Genomic DNA, 27,280 nt, shown 5'->3' with positions numbered 1-27,280 from the left:
GTCCTTTCTTTCATTAGATACCTCATTAGTGACAACAGTGTTTTTTAGACAACTAATGTTAAATACTAAATTTAAATCAGCTCATTAGCTTCTCTGACTTTTCTTTTTTGTTTTGGCCATGAAGAGTTACAATTAATTTCAAGAGATGTTGTGGTTCAGTGTTTACATCACAACAGAATCGCTCCAAGCCTCAGAAATATGGTTTAGGGCAACTGCTTTCAACTATGTAAGTGGTGTTCTGCTGCTTTGTGACTAATGTTCTGTCAGTCATGGAACTGCACCCTTTACAAGTGCAAGTAATGCAAAGTAGCCAGAATGGGAATGAGAAGTTTGTGATGACTCAGAACAGCGTATTAAAAGAATGGTTCTAAAGTGGGAAGCAAGAAGAAATGAAATGTTCGTCGATTACAGCAAGATGTACAATTTTAAATGAGCTGCTTAACTTAACTTCAAGATAAGGCATGTCATCAAAACCTTCTGTGAGAAGTATCAAAAGATAGAATAGAATTTGGAAATGCATGAAATTGCCAATCTAATAAACTCAAAAACAACACAAAAATCTCCCTAAATTTGTATTGCCTGAAATAATTATAAAATCCTTCTATTGTGCTTCCTTTTTAAGCTACTTAACCTATGCTATGGTGTCATGGTTTTATATGGGTACTATCTAGAAATCCAGAGTATGTGTAAGTTAGGTTTCTTCCCTTTAGGAACTTAAGAGCCTAAATGGACAACACAATTTGTTTATGGAAAGAAGGCTAGGACAGATCCGAGAATATAATTCTGTTTCTCAGGCTCATAATCTTGCACCCCATCTAAAGACAGACCACCCTGTCCCCAGCTTGTGGGAATTAGAGAGTCCAGGCAAAGTGCACACTGACTCGTTATGCTTCCAAACGACACCATCAGAGGATTCCTGTAATTCTAGGGCACTCCAAAAAGAGAATAAATCAGGGAGTTTCCTCTTCTAATCATGAAGAACAGAGAATTGTCCCATTCCTTTGGCAACTACAAAGTGTGAAGCACGGAAGTTTTGTTTTCCAGCAGGGCTGTGGGTTGAAGATTGTTTTCATTGCAACGCCTGCTTTGCAACCCATCTTATTTTTGTCTTTAAGTTCAACTCACAGCTAAATTGGATGTAAATAAGAGCAGGTGAGATGGGCTGCTTTCCAGTTGATTCTAATCTACCCACATAAATACTAAGAATCAGGTAAAAAAAAACAAAACAAAACAAAAACGTGCAGATATGACAGTGGTGTAAGAAAATGCCTGGCTTTGAAGTCGGTGAACCTCTGATAGTTTAGACCAGCTGTGATTTAACAAATCTAGTAAGCACTGAAGTCCTTCACAAATAACTTTATTCAGCACTCTTTAAATATTTTGCATGTTTTACAGGCAAGTTTTAACAATCTGCAGAAGGAAAATAAAAGCTATTAAAAATGCTATAAACTAGAGAAGCAAGAGCAAGTTATGTTATGTAGCAAAGGGTGAATTAACACCTTTCCTGGGAACCAGGCTACTGGCTTTTTGACTTGTAACTCTAACTGGGTAAATACTTTAGTAATTTAGTGCTTTTCTGGTAATAGTTTTGCCTAAAGTAGAGCTTAGGCAAGGAATGTCATGGCAACACAAGGGCCAAGGGATCCTTGGGGACAACAATGCTGGGCACCATGGAAAGTTCCCCCATCAGTGACTGATGGTCCCAGGCTGAGAAGAAATGGGGCCCTGTGCCACGGGCAGGGCTGGAAGAAGACCCCAGGGTCAGGGCCTTTATAGCCTTAGTGCCCTCAAGGCCCTGACAGGGTTAACAGGAAAGTAAGGGAAGATTCTTAGTAAAAGTAAATATTTGCATCCAGATCAGTTTCAGCTTCTGACAATGTACATGAATGCATGTGTGAAAAGCACACGTGTAGAGCTCTGCTAATTGCTACAGTAACAAATTAATCTTATTGTGACATGAAATGTCATGCTGGGTATCTGAGGTTCCAGTGGGTCAGAAAGTCATTCATCCTCAGTGGGTCGTTCATCCTCAGGATCCTCAGGCAGGGCATTGCATGGAGGAACCACGTATGGTTTCCTGCAGCACAGAGATCTACAGGTGCCAGCTGTGTACCAGGACCATTCATCCACTGTACATTATGGTCCCAGGAAGTGTAACAGTGTAACAGTCATTTCATATACACAAAGCAACCGCCTGTGTCATAAATAATTCCAAACACTGTGCATTCATCTTTATTCTCTCATTATTTTAAAGACATTTTATGATGCTGATGGGAAGGAAAAAAAAAAATTAAACTGCTTTTGACAAGAAATAGACTTTTGTACAAGATCATTCCCTCCCCTTCCAATTTTCTTTTGATGCAGCAGCTGCTGTTGCCAGGCTGTCTTTGTTGCTATGGTGGTGTTTTGTGTGCCAGAATTTGATATTCATTCTTGAAGAGTCACCTGATTGAGTGGCTGTGCCACATAAGTTATTAGCTTTACTCATAAAGATCAAAGGTATATCAGTCTGCTGATGTTATTTACCCATGACATCAATAAATTGATCACATTAAATACAAACGTATCTATGGCCACCGGTCATAAGTTTATAGAAGTACTAATATAACAGGTGAATTCTTACAGTAAATGAGTGACTTAAAAAAATCTCACTTGGGGCTATTACCTTTAGTAGGTTTCATTTTTTGACATGACAGTCATCTACAAGGCAGCCTCACTATACCTTGCCTTATATTTGTCTCTCAGTGTATTTGTGTCTCAGTGGAAAGATTTGAGTTTTATAGTCTAAACAAATTGAAAGGCTCCTTTCTCAGAATGACTGTGCTTTTACCAGAGATACGGGGTCGCATTTTCTTCCTTTTCTGGAAAGTTGCTGTGTAGAAGTTAACAATCCTGCTCCCACTGATCATTAAAGCATAATTTGGTCCAATTTAAAATGCAATTAGGATAACGTACCTCTGTCGAAGATGAGTTTATCTTTAATCCCAAATCCTGCGAGCACTGTCACTTATGCTTAACTGTCTGTACACCAGTTACACCACTGTACTTAAGCATTTTCAAGTCAGGGGCCACTGCTTCTCTTCAAAATGTAGATTTTCACCAAGAAATTCAGGATATCAAGTGGCACTGAGATATTTCACAAAATATTTCACAAAAATAAAAGCTAGATTTTAATGCATATCCCCTCACGATACAGTCTTTCAGTACAGCTTTCATTTGACCCAACTGTGATCAATGCTGTAGTGCCTTTCTCGTAGCTGCCAACATCCATTTGCACATCTGAACCTAAATGTATTGTATATTCAGCTTATTTTCCAGGAAATTAAATAGTGACACACAAGCATATGTTATACAAACGGTGATTTACGGGCATATTGCATTCTAGTAACTTATTTACACAAGACAATCATTTTACAGTCCAGGCTGCAAACCCAAAAACACGCAGAAGTTATTCCCTGCAGCAATGCAAGACCAGGTGGATCCCACCTGAGAAGTATATTTTTAAATAACTACCAGAATAATTTCACAGCCAAGTTTATTATCATTAGCAATACAGCTCCATTTCCATCTCATGAAACTAAAAGAGGCTGAGTAGAGAAGAATCATAGAATCACAAGGTTGGAAAGTACCCACAAGATCATCTAGTCCAACCATTGCTACTGCAAACCACTAAACCATATCTCATAGCTCCTCATCCTTGAACACTGCTAGGGATGGCGACTCTACCACCTCCCTGGGCAGGAATTTAACTAAGAAACAGAATACAGGCATAACAATCTTGGTATTTCATAAGCCCTATTATTTCATCTGGATATGATGCGCCTGCTTCTTCCTTTGCCTGACATAGAGCAATCGCTTAATGATAATTGTACTCTTTATGGGTATAAGGATCCCGCTGAGCTTAGCCTATTTCCAGGTCACTGATGCCATGAGAAAAGAAAGTTTCAATTTAGACACACATAGAATTTAAGTGTTTGAAACATGTACTATGTAGCAAAAAATGTATCCTTAGCTGGAGCAGAGGCTGATTGAGCAGCACTGATAACACATAAGCTAGCTAGCTGGGTTGGAACTCAATTCCCACTGATTTCATCAGACACTGAATATTAAGCACTTTCCAGATCTGTTGCTTAGTAGGCAGTCACAGTGCCATTTCCTTTTGTGCTTTTTCCTCCTCTGAATGCAAAATCCATGATATATCTGCCATATAAAAGGCATGTTTCCCTCTGGCCAAATGCCACGTTCTGCTACACTTCATCAGATTAAGACTGAAAAGCCACAACGTTGCTCCAAACAGTTTTGGTTTTCTTTTCTTTGTATTTGAAATATCATGTCCAAGTAAAGCACCATCAGAAATTGAGTGGTATCATTGAATTGTATCTGTTTTCCCCTAACAGTTCGAGGAAGGCCAGGTCAGAGAACTATGTATTACAGCCTTGCTGAGATAACTGCCAGAGATGCCTCCACCTGCAGTAGTTTCACATCATTCAAACAGCTGGTTTCGGCAGACTGCTGTGAATACAAGTATTGAGGTGAGCGTGGTCTTAGGTGATCATGATTCTGCAGTATCTGTGCTCTCTGCTCTTATTTTCTAAGGATTTAAGTATTTCATTTCTGTTCATTGATGTAATATATTTCGGAATGAAAAGGTAGTTGTGAAAATGGGACTGAAAAGCTCTGTCCCTTACCCCCATCAAAATAGACCAATCCCATACCTATGTCAGTGCAGTCAAACCCTGAATTTGTCATCATTTAATTCATAGCAAATCAATGGGAAATATCAGAGCAACAAATGAGCAGAGTTTCACCCTGACCCGTATTTGCATGGCAGGCTGGTAACAGAACAACTGAGCAAATGGAGTGATTGGCCACGGAACATGTCTGTTGTCTGCTGAGACTATTGGAGAGGTGTGGATGCAGATCCCACTAAAGGCAAGGAAAAGGGAAACTGAAGGGAAGAAAGTTGGAAGAGGCCCAGCAAGTTTTAACAGCTCAGGAACTAAGAACAAATCTGAGTCCGACGTGCCACCTTTGTAGCTTTCCAATTAAAAACAAAGCCCCAAACAAACAGAAAACAACAAACAAAACCAGAAAGCTTCCTCCCCATTTATCTAATACATATATTTCTACCTAGTAATTTCTTAAAACACCATTCCTCTGAAACAAAGCCATTTTTTTCTTTGTAGACATTCTTTCCTACACCGTTTGCTTTGTCTATGGAGGAAGTTTGACCTTCCTCCCCAAAATCGTATGGGTCAACTGAAAACCTCTACAGAGAAATCTGAGATCTCTCGTGCTGTGTCACCGGATGCTTCCTATCTACCGTGGCTGCACAGGGGAGTGAAAAGAGACAAAGGCATTTCTGGAGCTCATATAACTTTGTTCTTCAAAAATCCTTCCTTAGAAACCTTGGGTTTAGGGTTTTGGTGGGTAAAAGGCGATTTTGCCTTGTTCTTTCTTGCTTTTTTTTGTGGAACATAACTGAACTGAATGAAGAAATGATGGGAAGCTGCTTTATTTTTGTGAGAGCACAAAGCTTTGGGAAAGCGATTCTGCAAAAGTCATGATGGGAATTGCATGCACCGTTTTCTTTAAGACTCTTTCCTCTTTTGCTGCCCTATTCATCACTTTGGGGTCGCAGTACTGCCCTGCCATTATGCTTTTTATCCTGGAAAACTGTGCCATGCCTGTTCCTTAAAACAGTGCCCGGCTTCCCTTGTGCTCACACCTCGTGGAGCCCGGTGTGGGCAGGAGGTACAACTCGTTGTTCACCTCTCCCGTCGTAGGACAAGCGATTGAGACACTCACCTTTGGTCCCTGTCAGGTACGCTGGGACGTTGGCAGGGACACTCGGCTGCCTCTTTCCGGGTGGTTTTCTCCCCTGCGCTGCCACCGGTGTTCCCGTAGCCCTTTCCGTGAGGCCGGTGCCTTTCAGCTCCGCCGGTTTCGGGGCCAAGGGTTGACCCTGTGCCTTCGAGGAAGGCAACTACCGGCCGCTGGAGGACAGAGACCGTCCCTCCCCCCGGCCCCACGCTCCCCCGAGGGCCGCCCCGGGATCGGAGCCAACCTAGGCCTCGGCCCGGGCACTGCCAGCCGGAGGGCGGCGGCTGCCCGCCGTATCCCTCATGCCGGCCAGGCTGCGCTCCGCGGGGCGGCTCGGCCGGGCGGCCCCACCGACAGCGACCCGAGTCGGGCACGGACACCCCCCCGCCGCGCCCCCCGGCCCGGCCCCGCTGCGGTGCCGCTCCGTGCTGCCCGCGGCCGCCAGGTGTCGCCGCAGCGCTGCCGGCTCGTCGCGCTGACCTCGCGCGGGGGAACCTCGGGGGCCGAGCCAGGCGGAGGAGGGGCGGGCGGGGAGCGGGCAGCGCCGCTCGAGCCGTGCCCTGCCTGCGCGTGTGAGAGCGAGCGGCGGTATATAGGGGATGTGCCGCCGCATGGCTCGCCCTGGCCGCCGCGCCGGGCTCCTCCTCGGGCGCCAGTGAAGCCTCTCGCTCTCCGTTTCGGCGGCCGCTCCTCCGCCCGCGCCCAGCGCGGTTCCCGGCCTCTCTCCCGGGGCTGTTCCCGGAGCCCCGCCGTCCTTCCCGAGGCGGCCGCCGTCTCCAGCGGCTTTTCCGCTCCGGAGCGAGCGCGTAAATGCGGTGCAGATGGCCGGGGCACAGCCAGGGGTGCACGCTTTGCAGCTCAAGCCCGTTTGCGTCTCCGACACGCTGAAGAAAGGCATCAAATTCGTCAAATGGGACGATGTGAGTAGCTTCGGCTCTCGGGCCGAGCGGCCCGGGCACGGCGCGGGGCAGCAGCGGGCGCTGGGCGGTCGGGAGGCTCCGGCTCCTACGGGAGGAACGTCCGGCCGGGCCGCCCCGCGGGCACCGTGCCCGCCCAGCGGGGCAGGTGGAGGTGGAGGCAGCCGCACTGCACGGCCGGGGCTCTTGTCCCGGCACAGGCCGGCGGCTCGCAGGGTCCGTCCGCACCGGGGGGCGCTGCCGAAGCATCAGCCTCGTGCGCCCAAACTTTCTCCAACACTGAAGTCTCCTCCGCGCTCCTCCCGCTGCCTTCCCAGGCCTGGTGTTGTTGCCCAGCTCCGGGCACGTTATCCCACGGGTCAAGTATTCCCGCCCCTCTCCTTCCTCCGGTTACTTGGGACGCTTAAAATCGCACCTGCTTCCCACTTGCTGCTTCCTGTCACTTTTCATTTGCGTTGCTTCACGCAGAGCAGCGTGGTTGTTGCTTTACCGTCAGCAGGGCAGCTGTTCTGGCTGCCTTTGCAGGCTGTGCCTGGGATGCTGTCAGAGAAAGGTAGCCCTTCTCTGGTCGGCTTTCTTATTGCCAGGTCATGAAAGTGAGAATCATCTGTAGTGGAAAGGGAAAGCGGAGAGGATGGGTTCTCTCCTAGCTTTGCTCTTGCAGTATTATGCATCCCGTATGAGGCTGGGTGTTTGTCCCCCAGTTGTGTGCCCAAAAGTCTGCCTGCGATGGGTATATAGGGACAGAGGAGCAGATGGGAAGGCAGGCTGGAACACCGGACAGGCTGAGTGTTGTGGGAGCTGCTGAGATTAACTTGAGGAATGCGTCACAGCTCTCACACTTCTTCTGTACGTTTGGCTGCACTGAAGACTTGCACAACAGCAACTGGAGGGACAGCAGAGAAGGGGCAGTGCATGTGTCTGACAATTGTTCTGCTGTGTATTGTGGTTTTGCCATTGCTCTCAGCCTGTCCGGGAGCCAAATGTGTAATCCTGACCTCTATAAACCTGTAACAAGCGCTTTCAAGGAAGGAAAGAACGTCAAAGAAGTGAACAAATTGTAGAGTGGCATTTTATTTACGAGGGAAGGCTGATACCTTTCTAATAAACTCTGCAATCTGACCTTGTCTGCAGTAATAAACAGTGCTTTGAGACAGGTTATGATTGTTGAGAAGATAGATGGAACTGAGCTCGAATGACTCGTCTGACAGTCAGAGAGACAGAAGGATTGCCTTTGGTCTGTTTCTTTTTAATTAGCATATAAGCAAAATAACCTCAGCCTTTGCCAGCGTAGTTGTATTTTTTGTAAGCTACCAAGATGTTTACACAGATAAACGCAAGGGTCAAGTGAATGGTGATTTATGTCTCCAGAATGGGACTTGGAGCAATTAGGCAACAATTGAAATGATTTGCATGCAATTTCCAGAGCATTGTATTGCCTACTTTAGGATGTCCAATGTGCAAGAAGAGCACCTGCTTCAAATTCTGTTTGCCACAGGCTGAATGGAAGATCTTCAATTTTAAATGTCAGCATTGCAGTAATAAAAGAAGGGCTAAGATGCCTATAAATGTACTGTTTGGGCTAAAGGTGATAGTGAGTGACATGTGGGTATTGCCTGGAATGTGTTACTGAGGGAGTTCTGTTGTGTTGAGGGAGTACTTTTACCCACTAATTCAGGGAGACTGTGGAAATTGATGTGTATTGAGCTACACCTGTGTGATGCTGAATACTTGCGTTAACTCATTGCTGACAACTCATGTTGCCCTCCCAGTCCTGAGTTTTGCTCATGGTGTTTTTTTCTCAGCAGCAAAAGCATCATGAAATCAGATATCAGGGGAAATTAATCTCTTTTGGCATCCTGGCTATAAGGACGTCTGTAGACTAATGCACATTTAGTAACTTTGAAAAGTGCTGGTCCCTGAGTAGCCAGTAACTTCTTCAGAGTATTTGTTTTCTATCAAATGAATCTGGTTGTGGAGTTGTAAAGAATGACGATCACTAATCTGAACCTCTGCGGTCTGTTGTGCAAGTACACATGCACCAGCTCTGAGTGAAACAGTAGGCTGTAATGAGGAATGGTAAACTACAAAATGTAACAATGAAATGGGATTGACCACGGTGAGTGCTTTGGATCTGCTGTGCTCACAGGGCTGGTCAGAAAAGCTGGGCTCATGTACTGGTGTTTATGGCTCACAAAGAATGAATGGGAGTCTGATCCTGAGTCCCCGTTGTAGGCAATAGCCTTTCAGTACACTTTCTTGCTGTCTTGTTTTGCACATGGCTCTACAGACTTTTTCCTTAACTTCTCTTAAAGCAAAGGAGGTTTTTTTTTTGTCCATTCCTATGACTTGAACCAAGTTTAAGCCCAGAGCAAAATTTTTTCAGCTGATAGAAATTAAGACACTGAAAAAAACCAAGCATAAAACAGTGCTTTTAGAAAATGAGAATGCAGAAAGAATTTTAACCAGGGCACGAGAGGCGTGTGAGGAATTTCTTGGTGTATGGAGTAACAGTTGTTAAGGAATGTGTTTGGTGGCTTTCAGAAGGATGCTGCAGGGTGCTATGCAGAACACGCATGTGAAAAGCAGCAGTGGTGCACACTTGGAAGCAGAGCCACCCATGCACACCCCATCCTGAACTCTGTGCCTGATTGGTAACTCTGAGGCTGCTGGTACATAGCTGGGGGTCTGAAGTTGTTACATGAGCATCCCCTCTAAGGAAGAGCAGGGAAGCATGCTATGTACTCTGTGGGAGCCTTATCCAGTGCCTGCATCTCCTCCTGCGCTGCCACCTCCCCCCCAAGCATGAAGGCGGTCCACTTGGAAAGAGAAAAGCCTTACCTGAGCCTTGCTAAGAGCCTGGCAGAGGAGAGGCAGAGTTTCTGTCATCTTGGGGTTAAATACACGCCGTTGGAAGGCAGGCAGTTCAGGAACCTTCATGTTCCATTTCCTCCTCAGACTGTTTTCAGTTTCTGAATTGTAAAAGCATCAGAGACAATTAAAGAGTTTTGGCTTTGCAGGTCAAGTCACATGTTTGCGCATTGGCACTGGCTGTAATGTCACTTATATTCAGCCATGTAATGCCTGCTAGATTCTTCACAAACTAAATCAAGTCAGAACATAAAGCACTAAAGTCCGACTGACTGCTGTCCTGTTGTTTTGCTTTCCCTTGCTATTTCTCTTTTAATCTACAATAGTTCTATAGTCAAGAAGATACATCTTAGAGTTATTGTTCTTGATATTTGCATTGGGTTCACAAAGTACTGTAAGGAAATGGCTGAAGTTTAAATGAGTGGAAGACAAAAGTGACTGGCTTTGTAGGGTTTCTGGGGATGCTTTGTAGGGTTTTTGGGGATGCATGGGAGTGCATGTCTGGCTTATGGTACCAGCTTCCTGAGCTGCCTCATGGTGCCTTTGGGATTTTTATAACCACTTCCCCTTTACTGCCATAAAGAGACAGTGAATTTCCTAAGTACTGGTGTGTGGTCTTTAAACAGATGAGCTCTGATGCTCTTAGAGAGAAGCAAGGACTGTGAAAGGAGAGGGAAGGCTTGAAGAGGAGCTGCCTTGATTCATTCAGCTGTGGTGAAACTAAGGGTTGTAATAGCTGTTCCTGATGAGTTTTAAAACAGTCCAAACTGAATAAATAAAAAAGCTGCCATTAAGTCTATGGGTGAAGCTCTTCTGTAGGTGGTTGCATTTAGTGCAGGTATGTTGCTAGCTGAGGAGATCAATGAAACTTGAGTATAAAGGACTTCCTCAGCACTGATCTGAATGAAGCCTGAAGGGGCTCAATCCTGCCTTGGCTGTGTTGTGTTTTTGCGGTGGGAACAAGATGGGTATGACTGAGTTAACAAAGAGCTCAGCAGCACAGTTGAAGTGTGGTTTTCCAAATGCAGTCATTGGCACACTGAAGCAAGTTAATTCAGAAATAGGTTTGTTTTTAGCTCTTGCTTAAAGGCTTTCTTATCTTCACTGGTGATAATATGTACTTTACATGAAGAATTTGACTGGTTTCTCTGTGGCTTATGCTATTTACTTTTAATAGCAAGTTAACCATTACAGTGAGGTAATGCATCATTACCTAAGTTGAGGGGTGTGGTTGCCTTTCTTATTAGAGAAAATCTTTAGTTACTGAAACAAAACTCCTGGTAGATAGTATTGGTTAGTGGCTGCAACATCAGCTATTCCAGCAAGAAGCAAAAATGAGCCAGCTATTCTAAGTTCTATTTTAATACCACATTTCTCCTGGAGCTAATCTTTGCCTTTATGAGTGTTTTTGAGCTCAGATGAGTGCTATGTGTAGTTTTCAGGCTTTATTTGTTTGGAATCTTTTCAAGAAGATTATCTGGTGTATAGGGATACATTTACTTGAAAGCTTAAAGGAGATGGAGCATCCAAGTGTCATTGTTAATGATAAGCTGAGAACAAACAGCAGAAAGAAGACCAGAAATCTTCAGAAGGACTTGAAGATGTTGGGGAAATAGAAAAGCTCCTATAGCTTCCCCTCCATCCCCAACCTGTATATTTTGAAACTCAAGTCTTCCACTGCAGTGTATTACAGAGACTGTGGAAAAACAAGCAACTATTGTTCTCTGTATTTAAAACTAAAACAATAAGCAGAAAATAGTTTATTTTTTTTCTGAATGTTTTCAGCCTGGAGGGGAGAAGTTAGTCAGACTCTTTGGATTTTTTTTCTTGTTGGTTTTCTGTTCTTTGTTGCTCATCATGTAATAGACAAGTACTGGCTCTGTGCTATCTAAAATATTTAACGTAAATGAATAGAAGTTGTGGTTCATGTAGTTTGCAATGTGGGTGATTATCAGATTGCTTAACATTTCCTCTTGAAATGCTGAATATTAAGAAAGCATCTGTCCTGCAGGGTGAATAGATGTGTTCCATAGAAGATCTGGAGAAGCCTTTGTGTGGTTTAAGCTGCAGCTTATATCTGCTGTTGAAGAGTCAGAGCATTTGGAGTGTTGCTAAATATTAAGGAAGGTGAAAAATGGAACACAGCTCTTGTCAGCAAATGAGAATCCTATGTGAAAGGGAAGTTAAGAGTGAATTGAAGTGGTCTCCTGCATGCACTGTCTGTGTTCTTAACTTCGATGTTTGTTTTTTCTTTACTAAAAAAGACCGTGATGAAATAAATAATTATGGGATCTTTTATGTGTTATAAAGTAAATGCTTCATAAGCATCTTTTAATCAATTTTCATGAGAACCATTAGATGACAAAATGTGTTCCCAATTGGTCTGTTTTAGATTTAAAAAAAAAAAATAGACCAACATTAAAAACTCCTAATTTTTAATTTGTGATTAGGTACCTTGGACCTCATTTTCAGACTGCATCGCATCATTCAGTCAGATGTTTGGAATGATTCCCCAGTGAGTTCAGATGAATTTGGGCCCAGCATCTCTAAAACTTAGATAACAAACCATGGAAACACAGTTCTGGTTTTCCCTCAAATTGGAATACTGCATTTATGCCTATGGACAGTTTGGTTTAATTTCTTTGCTCGTCACATAAGAGCTATCTGGCAGAGAGAAGACTGTCCCAGTTGACATTTGGCTACATACCTTTCTTTATTCCTTTCTTCTTGCCTGCCTAATTTGTAACTCCTACAACAAATAAGGACAAATGGAAACTGCATGAAATAAGGCTGTAATTAGCCCAAGATCATGGACACCTCGAGAAAGGAGGCAGGAGTCTGCTCCTGAGGAACAAATCCTGCTTGAGGTAGCTCTTAAAATTGCAGGAAGTTAGTCTTAATTACCAGAGTGCTGGCTCCTGTCATGTGGTGCCATCAGCACAGTTGCTCCAGGGTTTAACCACTCTAATGGTGAAGAATATTTCCCTGTGTGTCCCTGTTGAACAAGTGGGATTTCAGTTTGTGAGCCCTGACTTTCATTTTTAGTCCTGTGTCCAGTCCTATTTCATAACCGCATTCCATTTTTGATTTCCTGTCCTGCTTCCAACCTCCAGCTCTTATTTCACCTTCTTCAGCCTTCTGTTTTAGCACGTTGTTCCTTTACAAGGTTACCAGGGAGTTGGGCAGTTTATTCCTCCCTTCTTGGTAGTTCAGCTGTCAGACTGAAGAGGGAAGCAGTTGGGGTTAATAGGGCAGTGCTGTAAGCCCCATCTGTAGCAAGAGATGATCGTAAAACTTGTCTGCTTTTCTTTTAAAGATCTGTTGATATGGATTTTCACTGGAGTGTTTATAGGGAATGTTATCAGTATCTGCACGGTTTATTGAATCTCATCTGACTTATGATCTTGCAGTTGAGGAGGTACATGCAACATGTCATTTCCTTGTAGGATCCATTAGAAACTTATTTATAATGGGATTGATTCATTGTTTGCATCACAGGTACGCTATTGATGTTCTCTGATCATTTGAATGCTGGGTTTGTACTTGGCATAAAACATAGTGGTGATATCTTCCTTAGCACATAATGAATGCCTTAGCATGGTGGTGGTATCTGCCTTAGCACGTAATGAATGAAGTACAGAGAGTTGGTGGTCAGTACTATTGAAGTGGAGGTGGCACTCTTTTGCTCACTGATGTTGGATGTGGCTTAGGAGGCCCACACCTGAAATTAAACCTCATTTTCAGTGTACCTTTTTGGTCATTGCCTAACTTTGCCATCCCTGATTGCAAAGCAGCATAAAAGCCGCAGACCTCTTCCATGTGACTGAGCCTGCTGCATTCATGTGGAGCGGGCAGCGCAACATGCAGGCCTGACTCAAGGGGCTTATTCCCATCCTGCTCCCAGATCTGAGTGGTCTGGCTCCTAGTGGCAGGGGCTTCAGAAGGCTTAGCAGTTATCTTTTAGAATATATAAAGCATTCTGCACACGGCTTTTATTGCTGCTGTTAACTGTGTGGAAGGCTTCCTAAGACTTATGTACACAGAGCCACGTATACAAAGTTATTCTCTGATCCCATGTTTGTGTAGTGTGACAGAGTGAGGCTCTTGTGTTCATCAGTGTATTAATTATGTTCTGCTTAGTGTCAGAGTAGTGTAGCTAGTTTAGCAAACGGGCATAATGCATGGCTGCTTTTTTATAGCTACTTTTAATATAAAATCTTTCTGGAGCACAGTTTATCTGAAATTAACTCAGCATTATCCTTATCATGATGGGGCTTCCTTTATGTCACCTCAGAGATACTAAGGCTCTCCCCCCAGCCCCCACTTTTTTGACTCTGATTATAGTTGAAACCTTACAGCCCACATCTAGGGAAGTATTGCTTTGACAGCTACATGTCATCAGCACAGGCAAATCCAAACAGCTTTGGGGCTGAAGCAGCTGATTTGAAACGATAAACCACCGCAACTGATTAATGTTAGACATAATCTCTTCATGCCTGTCTGTTTCCCATTGCTTCAGTCTACTTTTGTCCGTCCCCCCTGGGTGTATATGTCTTATGACACTGCAGAAAGAGTCTTATTCGTTCCTTCTTTTACACGGTTATGAGTAGACTGCATGGAACACAAAACAGGAAAAATGAAGTAGGATGAATAAGGAGAGTTATCTCAGAACAGCGTCAGCAGTGCTGTGTGAGCAGCCTTGATCCCAGCTGGGACGCGGCCCACAGCACCGACTGGGACAGCTGCACTTGTTCCCAACCTCTGAAAGCTCATGTGGAGCCATGTGGGGTATGGATGTACTGGGGCACAGTTAATCCTCAGATCTTCCAGTGACAACAAGGATTTGTGCACTCACTTAAAAGTTTGAGTTTATATTTCTTCTTGGTATAGAATTTCCTTTGGTTTTGTTTTCTTTTCAGCATAAGAGAAATACACACTAAACTTCTCTATTTCATGAATGTCTGCTACTGGGAGTTTGTTACTCCATCACCAAGTTCTGCAGTGCTAGAAAAATGTAGGAAAGTATTATCTGCCTCAGATGACCCTTGTAATTTCTTGTTTATGGTCCTGCCACCTCCAACAACTTTATTTGCATTTGAAGTGCCCCTTCCTCCCCTTCCCAAATAATCAACACCAACAAATGCCACTGCTACTACAGAAGGAAACAAACAGAAAACCTCTACAATTAAATGCAGTTGATTTTTGTGATCTGAGTGCATTAGAGCCTGATTTGTTGTTCTCAAAGGAATTTAGGCTGACCTCACATAATGCTGCTTTGGAAGTAGGTGGATGCTAAAGCTGTAAAATACCTATAATGCTTCAACTGAAACATGCATTCTGTTTGAGGAGGTACTTAGTCAGGTTTCCTGTAGAGATAAGGCATAAGCTATTTTTCACTGCATGTCTTCCTCCTCTTTTCTGTGCTCTCTCCATAGCTTTCTAGTTGAATGCAGCAAAAAGGTAGGGGTCTGAAGGCAGCAGCAGTGTAAAAAAATATTATAATTGTAATATTGTAATAAAAAGTGATAGAGCAAGGATAGGAGGAATCCTGTTAGGAACAGGCTACACAAATTTCAGTTATTGTTAGGTATCAGGGAATCCCAGTGGGTGAGAGATGTAATGAACACCCACTTGTGGGAAAGGCTTCAGTTTGAGCCTGTATCTCCTGGGACAGGTGCCAGTCTGAAGATATGTTAGCAGGAAATCAGCCCTCCTTAATGTTAGTATTTGCAAAGATGCTTGTTTTCAGGTTACCCAGACCATGTATCTTACCATAGCAAACAGGTTTTGAGTTGATCTGGGAGAAGAATATATGTACTTCCATTACTGAAACCATCAGATTAGGATTGTTGTGGTGATTGTTTTTGTTTTAAGTACAGTAATTGACAGAGCCTTACTGTAGCATAAGAGGTGCTATTTGAATTTTCTAGTCAAATTCAGACTTTAGATGTTAAATAAAGCTTGTAGGCATTTAGCTTGATCTATATATAAACGTTAATCTGGATTCAGATAGGACTTCTGATAACTGTAGTGCTTCATTATATGGACTCTAGTTTAACAGTGTTATGCCTGTCTAACTCCATTTCTAGCTTTTCTGGAAATACTCCATGTGTTGATAGGTCAGGAGTTAGTTAACACTGTCTCCTAAGTAATGGAAAAGCATTATGTCAGGAACATGGAAATTAGGCAGGTGATTCTAAATTCTCTTGTGGTATCCTGCAAGGGTGTACCTTCAGGGTACTATTGTAGTTCATTAACATGAGTGGCAAAGTAGCTAGTGTGTAATTACATGATATGTGTGCTGACGTGTTATTTGTTGGTTTTTTTTTTTCATCTAGGACTCAACTGTTGTGACTCCAATTATACTCAGAACAGATCCACAGGGATTTTTCTTCTACTGGACAGATCAAAACAAGGTAAGAGTGAATGATTCCTATTCTAGAATGGTTGTTTCTGTTTCTGGTGGTGTGATGGGCAGGAATTAGGAGGTTTTGCATGCCAGTTCTGACATAATAGACAAGCATTGCGTCTGTTTATGTTCATTTGCTCTTCTGGGGCAGAAATATAAACAGGCCTGTGGCTCATCTCTAGTGCACAAAACATGGAGAGAAGGGAGAAATTGTGGAGTTCTGCTGTACACTGATCATATGCAGCCATGTTAATGGTCTAATGGCCAATGAGATGTGAAACATTTTCAGTTTACTGGCAGGGATCAATTTAGCATGCTGTTTTGTTTCCAAGTTGTGGTTTCTCTGTTTTGCCTTCCATACACTGAGGATGTTGGCTGTGGTGAATGATAGGTCTCGGAATACCCAAAGGCCAGAGCTCCCTTTGAATCCATCCTCGTGCTGCGCTACTCCCTGGCTGTGCCTGTTAAGACACGTCACTAAATTCTTACTAATCCTCAGTGGACACTTACTTTCTTTTAAAAACATTCCTGCTTGCTTGGATCACTATTATGGCTGGGGAGCTGTTGGGAAGATCATGGCTTGATTCATCTCCGCTTTACACCACTTTCACATCTGTGTCACCCCTTGAAATCAGCCCTGTTGTGCTTCCAGCTGTTGGAGGCTATGGAGCAGCAGCAGGGTTAAAGCATGGGTATCCCCAGTAACTGTGTGGAATTTGTTTCATAAAGATTGTGAAAAATACAATGTCAGATTACTGTTGCAGTTGTTAGGGCAAAATGCTGTATAACAACTTGAAACAAAGTAAGTTTTCTACAGATGAGTTTTCAAGTACTCATTGAGTGCTTGTACCTGTTGCCTGTTGGAAGCCTGATGGTGTTGGAGCTTTGGCCTTGTTTTGAAGTGTATGCCAAGATGACTAAACGTGTAGCTGTGCTATTCTTCCTCTGGATATGCATGTTTTTCATTGTGTAGCTGCTTTTTACAAGTTCATGCTGATTTTATGTTTAGATACCAATGCAGAAGTTATTTGAGGAGGTAGCAGCCATTGCATGAGCAGAATGTACAGTCAATTTACTGTTGCATTAGGTCATATTTATCTTCCTATGTTTGCTTTTTAGAGGAGGTGGAGCACAGTTTTGAGTCAGTGTATTTGGAAGTCATGTTGTGGAGCTGCAGTAAAAACCTTGCCTCACTTTGTGCTTCTGCAAGGTGGTGCTGGTTAATAGCATGTTCATGCATTGACAGTCCAGTGTAGTGAAATCACTGTCCAAAGATACAAAGTGGATTCCCAATGAAGTTGAAGGATATGTCTGATTTATACCAACCCAGAAGCTATACCAAAACACAGCCCAGTCTACTGATTTGTCCCTTCCATTGTATAAACTAATTTTTTAAGTTGAAAAATAATGGCAAACTTTGTAATAATAAATGGAAAGCGAGAGTTGATTGGAAAGTTTATTTAACTTTTAATATATTTGGCACTGAGGCCTACTTCAGTTTCCTACTGTTGTCTGTAAAAACAATGTCTTGAAGCAATTCTGTGAAGAACAGCTATTTATAGATTTGTTGTTCTCATATTCATGAAAAAATGTATTTCTAATGCCCCGAGTGTTTTTTAAGAGGTTGGGTATTTGTACAAGAGACGTTAAGTGTCAGTTTGATTTTAAAACTTGCAAATCAAGCCTCTGTGAAGGGCGGCAAAAGGGATTTTTCTGGTTAATAATTCATGACAAGCAGGTAAAGCTCATTTCTACACCCCATTATAACAGCGTCTAGTTAAAGAGTAAATATGTCTAGTGGGGTGCTAATGCTGCAAGGACTGGGAAGGGAATGCTGCTTTCTGCTGTTGCAGAGAGCTGGTTGGGTTTACTTTGGAATTACAAATGTATTAAAAAAGGAGATTATAGAAAATTTTCTTCATTTCCTTATTTGTACAAGTGGTGATGACAGTGGAACCAATGAAGAAATAGTATCAAAAGAATAGAGCCTCTATGTGATTGCTTTCTCTTCTTTTTAACGTGGTTATTATATTTGAAGTAACTGCCTTTTGTCATAAGCAGGCCCGTTACTTTCTGAATATGGATGGATTGATCTTGCATCAACAGAGTGATAAACTGTGAGAAGAGTGCTTGTGAGCATAGATCGTCTGACATGTTTTCCTGGGCAATCTCTGAATACAGACAGGGAGATGAGGCATGAAACATGGTAGCTGTCTTTCCAGCCACTTTGTTGTCCTGTTTACCAGACACTCAACGAAGTGGTAAATTACTGACTGAACAATGATGTGGCTTTTAAGGTGGACATCTAGCTCTGATGGTTCCTGTCACTTTGTCAGTGAAGGTATCTTAAAACAAACAAGCAAAAAAAGCCCACAAACATTAAAATATATATAGAATACAGAAGTTATTCCAGTTGTTAACTTTTTATTTAACTAAGGGCACAGATGGTTGTACCTGGGCAACTTTCTCTAACTTGCTGAGCTGTGTCTTGCATGGTTTAATTGTTTTCTCTCTGCAAAGAAAGAAGAGTAATGCATGGTGTCTGATGTCTGGCAGTGTATCTGGAGTCCCTTAGTTTGAGCTCTGACTACATGAAGAGCCAAGCTCCTGGTGAGGGTATGCATTACTTTTCATGTATAGGATGGATATTAGCATTTCTCTTCCTGCATCTGACAGTTTCAGGCAAGGTAAACGGTAAACTGCTCAGGATTCTTTCAATGGAAGATACACATCCATCTGCCTTGCTTCTTTCCTTCACGTCTGTGTTTATTTTGACCATTTGAATATGTTTGGACACAGATGCATCCTGCCAGATAGCCAGGCCCAGCACTGCTACTTTTGGACATTAACAGGTTTTGTATTAGAAAGTGCCTGGTGCTATTTCTGTTTAAATGACTTTATCAGCAGAGTAAACAGTAGCCTACAATGCAAATGTGTTCTTCTGATCATGTGCCACTCCTCTTTGATTTTTATGTGCTAGGCTCACCTTCACTGCCTATCCTAGTATTGGTCTCAGCTGCAGTGAAGGTCTGCTAAGCAAATCTGTTGAAACTCTGATCTTGCAATTTGACAGGAGCAATGTGGTATCCTGCAGTTTAATATGCTTACTGTGTGTTTGCACATCTAAGCAGATTTTGCTGTCTCCAGTAAAGATAATACTTCAAAATAGTGTCATACGTAGCATTTTGCTGTATTTTTCCTGATAATGAGGAAATTAAAACCCTTTCATTTTAAACTGGTGGTAGGACAACTTTCTGATTTCAACTGTAGCTTTCAGTGTTAAGGTCTTTTCTTTAATGAAGATTCTGCAATATTTGCTTCACCTGTATACAGAGTGCTGGTTGATTTTCATTCTTTAAAATTGAAAAACTAAAGTGACAAGCTTGTATCTCTTACATCCCTTAGTGTTTCAGTAAAGTTTCTTCTAACTGTAGGAAAAGCAGACAGCATTCATTGTGTTGTGTTTTTTATGACCTGAGTAAAACATATCTTGATTCCTTGCTGCTACTTAAAAAACAGAAAGTCGCTTCTTTCATTTGTTCTTATTCATGAGTGTTGCAGAAAGATAAATTGAAACTCAAGCAGGTGAAGAGAAAGTCTACTAGAGTAAAAAGGAGTAATAACAGAAAACATTTCTCAGGAAATGAGAAGCTGCTGGAAGTGTTAGGTGTGATTAGGCTGCCAGCACAGCTAGAGAAGGACAGCGATGCCTGTCTGAGTGCATCAGTGGATGAATGGGACCAGAAATATGTATTGTTGGCATTTTGTGCACTTATTTTTTTTTGTATCCCATAGTTGGAAGTTGCATAACACGGATGTTAGGAGTTACCTACAGACTCAGCAGCTCTGGCATTGTCTTAAAAAGAAAAAATTGAGTAAACTGAGCATAGCTGCTTTAGTTTTTCCTCTGGCAGGGATAGAGCTGTTCATATATGTAAACATCACTGACAAAACTGGTACCAATATGCTTTAGCTCAGCCACAGAGTATGAGCTTGCTGCAAAAGCCTGTAGCAAGGCTACTGTGATCTGAGTCAGATCTTCCTCATTTCATGAGACTGCACAGTGTGATTCTGTGTATAATGTGAGAATTTTTTTGGCGTCAAAGGTCTTTTTTTTTCCTCATGCATCCTGAGGTGACTGTGTATTTGGGCCTGAAAACCCAATGGGGGATGGCTGAGTGTACATGTGAAGTAGAGCTGTGCCCATATAAGTAGGATTCGGTATGCAAATACCTGGACCTTTGCCTGGGTTTTGTGGTCATCTTGGTTGATAAACTGAGGTGTAATGTTAGGAGCTGCTGTAATGGTGTGAGGAACCAGAGACCAGGGGCATCATTGCTTAAACACGCTACGGATTTTTTAGACAAGAAAATGACAGGCAAATATTAGCATTTGAAGTTGTGTAGCTGTCAGGTTTTTAATGTGAAATGGAAGATAAGCCTTTCAAGGACACCACTGCATGCTAAGGAACTGCTGAAGCCACTCAGTTCGGCAGTGCTGGCACTGAAAGGTGAAATCTTGTAAGTAAGCTTTTCCTCCAAAGATGATGCAGATGTAAAAGAAACAGAACAAAGATCAAACTGACAATAGATAATCTAACTTATCTGTGAGTGTTCATTCTATGGGGCCTAGCACTGCCTTGAAGCAGCTGAGGGCAGAACTGCTAGAAAAGTTCACTATGTGAGTGGAATAGAAGAAGGTGAGGAAGTTGTTGGAGGGTTCCCATACGTAAGTGAAATGGAAGGAAATGGTTCATGGAGGTCAGCTTCCCATCAGTCTGATTTTATTTTTAAAAGGAAATATCTCCGATTTCAAAACATGGAAATTGTTCAAGGTTCGCTGGGGAAATGGTACTACATCAAAACCAGAAGATCTCTAATGAGCATTTCCAACTACTAATATCTCCCTTATTACTATGAAGAAGGCAGGAATAGAAAATAAGGCTTGGATCTAATGCACAATATAGATCCAATTTGCAGTTTTTGAAAGGAGGAGTCTGAAGAATGTGAATAAGGGATGGTGATTCCAGGCAGCCTACAACCTTTTGAAATCCAAATGCAGGCACTTCTGAGTTCTTGGTACTGAGATCAATCCTAAGACATTTTGTGGTATGCAACAATATTAGCTTTGCTAATATGAATAAGTGAATGATGAATTATGACTTTCCTTTAACAAGGAGATTCCACATTGTCTTCTGTTCAAATAGGTTGAGGGTGAGGAAATTTTGGTAAATGTTTAACATTTAAAACTACGTGTACTGGAAAGGTGAATAGCGTGCAAGCAGCAGTTGTGGTCTGGCTGTAGAAAACTGATTGCCACTTTCAGTTTAAATACTTTGAAGAAAACTGGTGGCTAATTCCACTGGTGAGTGTGCCCTGAAGTGGCATTTATGGGTATCCATGTCCAGCTCTCAAATGCTTTGTGCCTGAGGTAGAAATTTTGGTATGATTCACACCTCTTGCAGTCGTAACACTATCTAATGCGTCAGTAGATACTTGGCCTTAAGAAACAGCAGTGTATGTTACTAGGTTTTGGCTGAGAGTCAGAAGGCATGGTTACCTGTCATGGTTGGCCATAACTTGGCATTAGGGCTGCTTTGCCTCCTGTTCTGCAATGTGCTGACTTTGTTTGTTAGAGGAAACCTTTGTTGGTAGGTGAGAGCATCCTGTTAGTGCTCATTTAGCGCATGGTACAGAGTGGTTCCAACCTACAGCACTGTGCGCCTTGCTGTTAGCTATGTTAATGTATGCAGGGCTTGTGGTAAGTGGAAAAACAGTGGTTTGTAGAAGGTTAGTCTTCAGTCTCAGTTCTTATTCTTAATTGAGAAGTCCCTTGTGTTCACATCTACAGCTCGCATGTACATTTGTCTGGGTTTCTGCAGCATTTGCTTTGCTGACTGACCTATTATTAGCACAGTTTAAAAACCTGGCTTTTAGGACATGAGCTTGCCTGACTGCTGGGAGTTTAAGTGATCTCTCAGTGTCTGTCAGATTGCTTCTTTGCTGTAGTGGTGCAAGCTGAGATTCTTGTGCTTCCTATCCCAGTTGTCTCCCACCCCAACTATGCTTTCATATTTTTTTTTTTTATTCTTAAACACTTTAGAAGATACTGTACTGAAAATAATGATCTTTAAAGTATGTTCTGTCTCTATAAGCGCAATCTTCCTCTGTGATTGTGTGTATTCTACTAGTAGTCAGTTTTGTGTGATAAATGCTTGAAAGGGTCTTTTTTGTTTCTTTTTTATTTTTTAGAAGATTGATAAAAGCTCTTGAACTACAAGTAATAAATGCCCACATAGCTTTCAGTTTTCTACTAATACATGCCTTACTTACATTAAGTTTTTTTGCCATTAAAAATGTATACTTGACCTTGCTTTCCTCTCCTGCAGTCTTGGTGTATTGTACAGCAGCTCTGCACACTTGCAGTTTGCATCACAGAGCAGAAATGACAAAGCCCTTAGCCTTGTACTCTGCTGCACAGTGTGATTTCCTCTTTGTTGTGGAGTTAGTGTATGTGGACAGAAGACCCTCTGTGGAGTCCTTCCTAGAGAATCATCTTTCAGTCCTATTTTCTTTGCTTTAATGACGTCTTCTATATAAATATCCCAGTGCCAGGATGTCACCCAAACAACCTCATGCTATAAATCATAAGAGGTTTAGATTCACTGTGTATGCCTGGCTGTAATTTCTGAGCACTGGTAACTACACGGGTGCTGTTTACATATCACCATTCTCCTCCAAATATTCTGCTGGGTTAGAAGGTCTATAAAATCAGTAGGCAGCCTCTGCCAGTGGCATGCGTATTATATTGTCTCCTGTTTGTGGCCTGGCTTGAGGTTTTTCTGATGCTTTGTGAGGCTGTGTCTCCTTGACAGACAGAGGTTTTGCCACTAAAATCCAGAGTTAGTTCTGGAGGGTGTCAAATCCCACCAAAACAGAGGAGACTGTTAAAACACTGTCCCTTCCTGGCTCTGTTTTCTGTACGTGTTCACACGTATGGGCTATCAGCAGACAAGCTTCCTTCATTTTCTCTGAGTTAGGGCTCTTCACCAGAGAGGAAATGAGTGTTCATTACTTCTTCTAATGAATCTATCCATGTAGGTAAGATTTCCAGTGTAGTCTCATTTCTTGACGTCATTGTCCATCCTTCACTTATTAAGAAAAACCAGTATTAGATGTACATTCTCATCTCAAGTACGTAATATGACATTGTAGGTCTGCTGATGTCAAATCATACCCCTTGCACTAGAAATAGGAGAAAGGAGTAGAGATGACACATAGGATTTAGGTTTTTGTCTGCATTAATTTCCAAGGAAAGGTGATTTTCAGTGCCTTAATTCATACTGTGGAGATTGATCTGACTTAAGACTGGCACTCATCTTTATCCAACGTGTGCTTTGTATGTGCTGCTTTTATAAAAAAAACCTCTTTTTGGTTGAAGAATGCATTGAAATCCTGAATCTCTGGACCTTGTTAAACACGCTGCTGCCCAGTTAGCTCAATAACAACTTTGTCTTTGAGGTCACATACAACAGCACTATTTCAGGGCTGCCATTATCTATCAAAAGTGGAATTTTCCCACTGTGCCATATCCTCAGAGAGATCTCGTACTGAATGGGAGCTAGGGATGACCAGAGCTTTCTCACAGTGTGACTGCTGAGCCTTCTGTGGCTGCTGCACCACGCAACTGGCTGTGCATCGCTGGCAACTCAGCACTGCAAAGTCTACCTTTAAATTGGAGGAGCCTGTGAGTCGTTAGCTGATACAGCACAGCTGTGCTGCCAGCTCTTTCAAGCACCCTTTATTGAAAGCCAGCTTGCAGCTGACCTAGGCGAATGCTGTCTTGCTGATAACAGTATGTAGAATAAACTGTGCAAATGCTAACGTATTTACCTGTACAAAATGTCTCACTCAGGTGGACTATGAATAATTTGGACAGGTGATTTACTGCACACAGAGGTGGTTATATCTGATTGACAAACAGCAGTAAGTGCAGTTTAACAACAGTAATAACAAAAACATCGGTTAGTGGAGTAGCTGCCTGGTACTAAGTGATGCTCATTGAAGCCACTATTAAAACAGTAGCAAAATTCTGCAGGAAGCTTATCTATTATCCTAGCTCCTCTGTGCTTACTCAGGGTTGCTGGATGTAAGGCTGAAAAACAATAGGAAACATTATAATAATAAAATGGCCCATAATTCAGTGAGGTGGCTAATAAGCAACTGGTACTTGACAGCAAAGTAACATGCTTTAGCAATTGTCACTTAAACAATGTGCCCATATCAGTGCACTGTGAAAATTGTACTCTCAGGAACTTGGTTTTCTTTCTGTAGGTAAAAAAAAAGCACATCCTCTCTGCAGTATGTGGGTTTGAGTTAGTTATAAACTACTTGTTATGCAAAATAAGCTTATTCAAGTGGTACAAGTAGTCTTAAGGTTATCTCAGATCACTTTGCGTTGTACCCTTCTGCAGACATGGGAAGATGGAAACCTACAGCCAAAACTGCCAGTAAAAGTTGCTGGGAAAAGCAACTGTTGAAGATCGTGCTGGAATATCCTTATAGCATAGTGATGTCATATATTGGATGAGGTGAAGAACAAGACTCATTAGACATACATGCAGTGTATTTTAGAATGGGGGGAAATTGTTTGATAAACGGTACTGCTTTGCAGCTGCCAGGGGTAGGCTGTCAGCAAACCGACTGCAGACATCAGTGACGAGAGAGCTACAAATCACACCAGTATCATCTTCTGCATATCAGTGTGTTGCATACTCAGATTTAAGTTTCTGACTTGCAGACGTGCATGTTGAACTTGGAATTGATATCCTTTGAAGTCAAGGAATACAGAAAGATAAAGAAGGAGTGGGAGGAGTGTGGGTTATGATGAAGAAAGCTGGAGATTGAGCTGGTTGTTCAGTCTCATGATTGAAATGTGTCTGTATTTACACTCATCTCCATAGTATCCCTACACTTTACTGACAGAAATCCTTCTGGATTCATAGCCAGAAGGAGAGGAGAGAATTTATCTACCCTTTTGTAGTTAAAAGGAGGGAAGAGTTTATTTTAGCCTCATCAGAGATCCTTTTCCAGAGCAGTTAGTGGAAAAAAGACCTCTTAATTCCCTGAGAAGGCTTTTGCTCTTGGCTGGAAAGTAACATGAGGCATTTCTCGTAAGTTGGAGTGAAGCCTTCATTTATTTATTTTTTTTTAATCTTTCTGCTTTTAAATGCCTGACGTTTCATATAGAACTTACTGAGACTGAGGCTAAAATTGTGTTTCCTCCTCGCTGTGTCTCCAGGCTCAAATTCTGCTTTGCAGAAATGATAGGATCTGCATACACAGCTCTGTCTTGATTTGTATCTGAGTTTCCTGGACATGTCTCATTTTCTCATGCAAAAATTTTGCCTATACAGAAGGATGGCTTTTGCCATTTCTTTGTTTTCTAGATAAGCTCCGTAGTGCATGTGCTGTGCAACTCTGGTACATCCTGGTTTTGTTAAAATGGCCCTTCACAGACTGCCTTCAGAGCAAGTTAAGAAAGTGAAGTGGATTTGCTCATGGTTGGAATGGCAGTTACAGACAATTGTGGATGACATTGCCAGCTTGTGTCGCCATCTTCAGAGTGCTTAAATTGATATATAATAAGAGTAGGTGAGGTAGGGGAGGTGGAGGATTTTCCCTCTGAGTTAAGAAGTGTCTAGGATCTGCTGGTCAGGCTGGGGGTGGGTGGGTGGGGAGATATAAGCAATGAGAGTGGAGAAGCAATATCCCTTCTGCTATAAGCAAAGATCAGAATCATGACTACCTGAGGTACCTTAACATCCACAAGTCTATGGGTTCTGGTATGATGCATTCTAGAGTTCTGAGGGAACTGGCCAATGTAGTTGCCAAGCCACTGTCAATAATGAAAAGTCATGGCAGTCAGGTGAAATCCCTGGGGACTGGAAAAAGGGCAACATAACACTCATAAGGACATTAGAAAGGATGATCCTAGGAACTGCTGGCCTGTCAGTCTCACCTCTGTGCTGGGAAAGATCATGGAGCAGATCCTTCTGGAAGCTATGCTAAGGCACATGGAAGACAGGAAGGTGATATGGGAGAACCAGCATGGCTTTGTCAAGGACATGTTCTTTTTGACCAAACTAGTGGCCTTTTATGATGGTGTAACTGCATCAATGGACAAGAGAAGAGCCACTGTCATCTACGTGGACTTCAGTAAGGCCTTTGACATGGTTCCCTACAACATTCTTCTCTCCAAATTGCTAAGATGGATTTGATGGGTGGACTGTTTGATGGATGAAGAACTGGCTGCAGGAATAAACCCAGAGACTGGTGGTGGTCAGTGGCTCAGTGTCTGTATGGATTAGTGATGAGTGGTGTCCTATGGGGTCAATGCTGGGACTGATGTTCTTTCATATCTTTGAATTCCCCCCCTACTCTGCCCTGGTGTGGCCTCACTTGGAGTACTGTGTCCAGTTCTGGGCTCCCTTGTACAAAAAAGACAAGGATCTCTTGGAAAGAGTCCAAAGGAGGGCCACAAAGATGGTGAAGTGCCTGGAGCATCTCCCCTGTGAAGAAAGGCTGAGTGAACTGGGTCTGTTTAGCCTTGAGAAAAGAAGAATCAGAGCGGATCTGATCAATGTCTGTAAATATCTGTGTGGGAGGCAGAGGGATAAGGCTGGTCTCTTTTCAGTGGTGCATGGCGAAAGGGCAAAGGGAAGTGCCTGCAAACTGAAGCATAGGAAGTTCTGCAGAAATATGCATAAGAACTTCTTCATGGTGAGGATGACAGAGCACAGGAACAGGCTGTCCAGGACTATTGTGGAGTCTCCTTCTCTGGAGATATTCAAGACCTGCCTGGATGCCTACCAGAGTCGGCAACTCTGCCTGCAGCAGGGAGCTGGAACTAGATGATCTTTAAAGTTCCCTCCAACATAAGCCATTCTATGATGTTGTAGCTAAAAACGTGAACCTGGAAGTAACATAAGGTTTCTGATATGGACAAAAGTGGGTGTTTAGTCACAGCCGTCCATCCAAATCCTGTAGATTTATGCTGATGCTCAATCATGACCACTCAGCAACTTCCCTGGATTTATGCCAGGGAGATGGCTAATGGAACAGTCTTTTTGTGATCTGTTTAGCTAAATGACTGTAATAATGTGGGATATTAGAGTAACAGATGCTGTTGACCATCCTGCTGTAGATCAAAGTTTATATATGCAGGAACTATGCACTTCCTTTCCGAGTCACGCTTATAA

The 27,280-nt window shown here is 42.5% G+C and overlaps 1 protein-coding gene and 1 long non-coding RNA gene across 5 annotated transcripts in view; one reads left to right on the top strand and one right to left on the bottom strand.

Moving 5' to 3' along the window:
* Positions 1–1,340: 1,340 nt before the first annotated feature.
* LOC107310957 lies at positions 1,341–5,915 on the bottom strand. The gene is made up of 2 exons (XR_001553808.1): positions 5,809–5,915; positions 1,341–4,512 (listed from the first exon to the last, which is right to left on the bottom strand). It is a non-coding gene; the product is annotated as an uncharacterized LOC107310957 (long non-coding RNA).
* A 440-nt stretch (positions 5,916–6,355) lies between these two features.
* The window catches only part of PLCB1 (phospholipase C beta 1), a 345,117-nt gene continuing 324,192 nt past the window's right edge, over positions 6,356–27,280 (top strand). For 3 of the 4 annotated variants that reach the window (XM_015857085.2, XM_015857087.2, XM_015857089.2), the window contains exons 1-2: positions 6,357–6,743; positions 15,950–16,027. In XM_015857085.2, coding sequence (XP_015712571.1) covers positions 6,645–6,743; positions 15,950–16,027 — 177 coding nt within the window. In that variant the 5' untranslated portion in view covers positions 6,357–6,644. Of the gene's footprint in view, positions 6,744–15,949; positions 16,028–27,280 lie in introns of all 4 variants that reach the window. The other variant, XM_015857086.1, reaches the window with a different exon arrangement.

This window comes from Coturnix japonica, chromosome 3, assembly GCF_001577835.2.
Source record: "Coturnix japonica isolate 7356 chromosome 3, Coturnix japonica 2.1, whole genome shotgun sequence".
NCBI classification, from domain to species: Eukaryota; Metazoa; Chordata; class Aves; order Galliformes; family Phasianidae; genus Coturnix; species Coturnix japonica.
The sequence above is the reverse complement of the archived record's forward strand: the minus strand, read 5'-3'. Positions and strand labels throughout refer to the sequence as shown.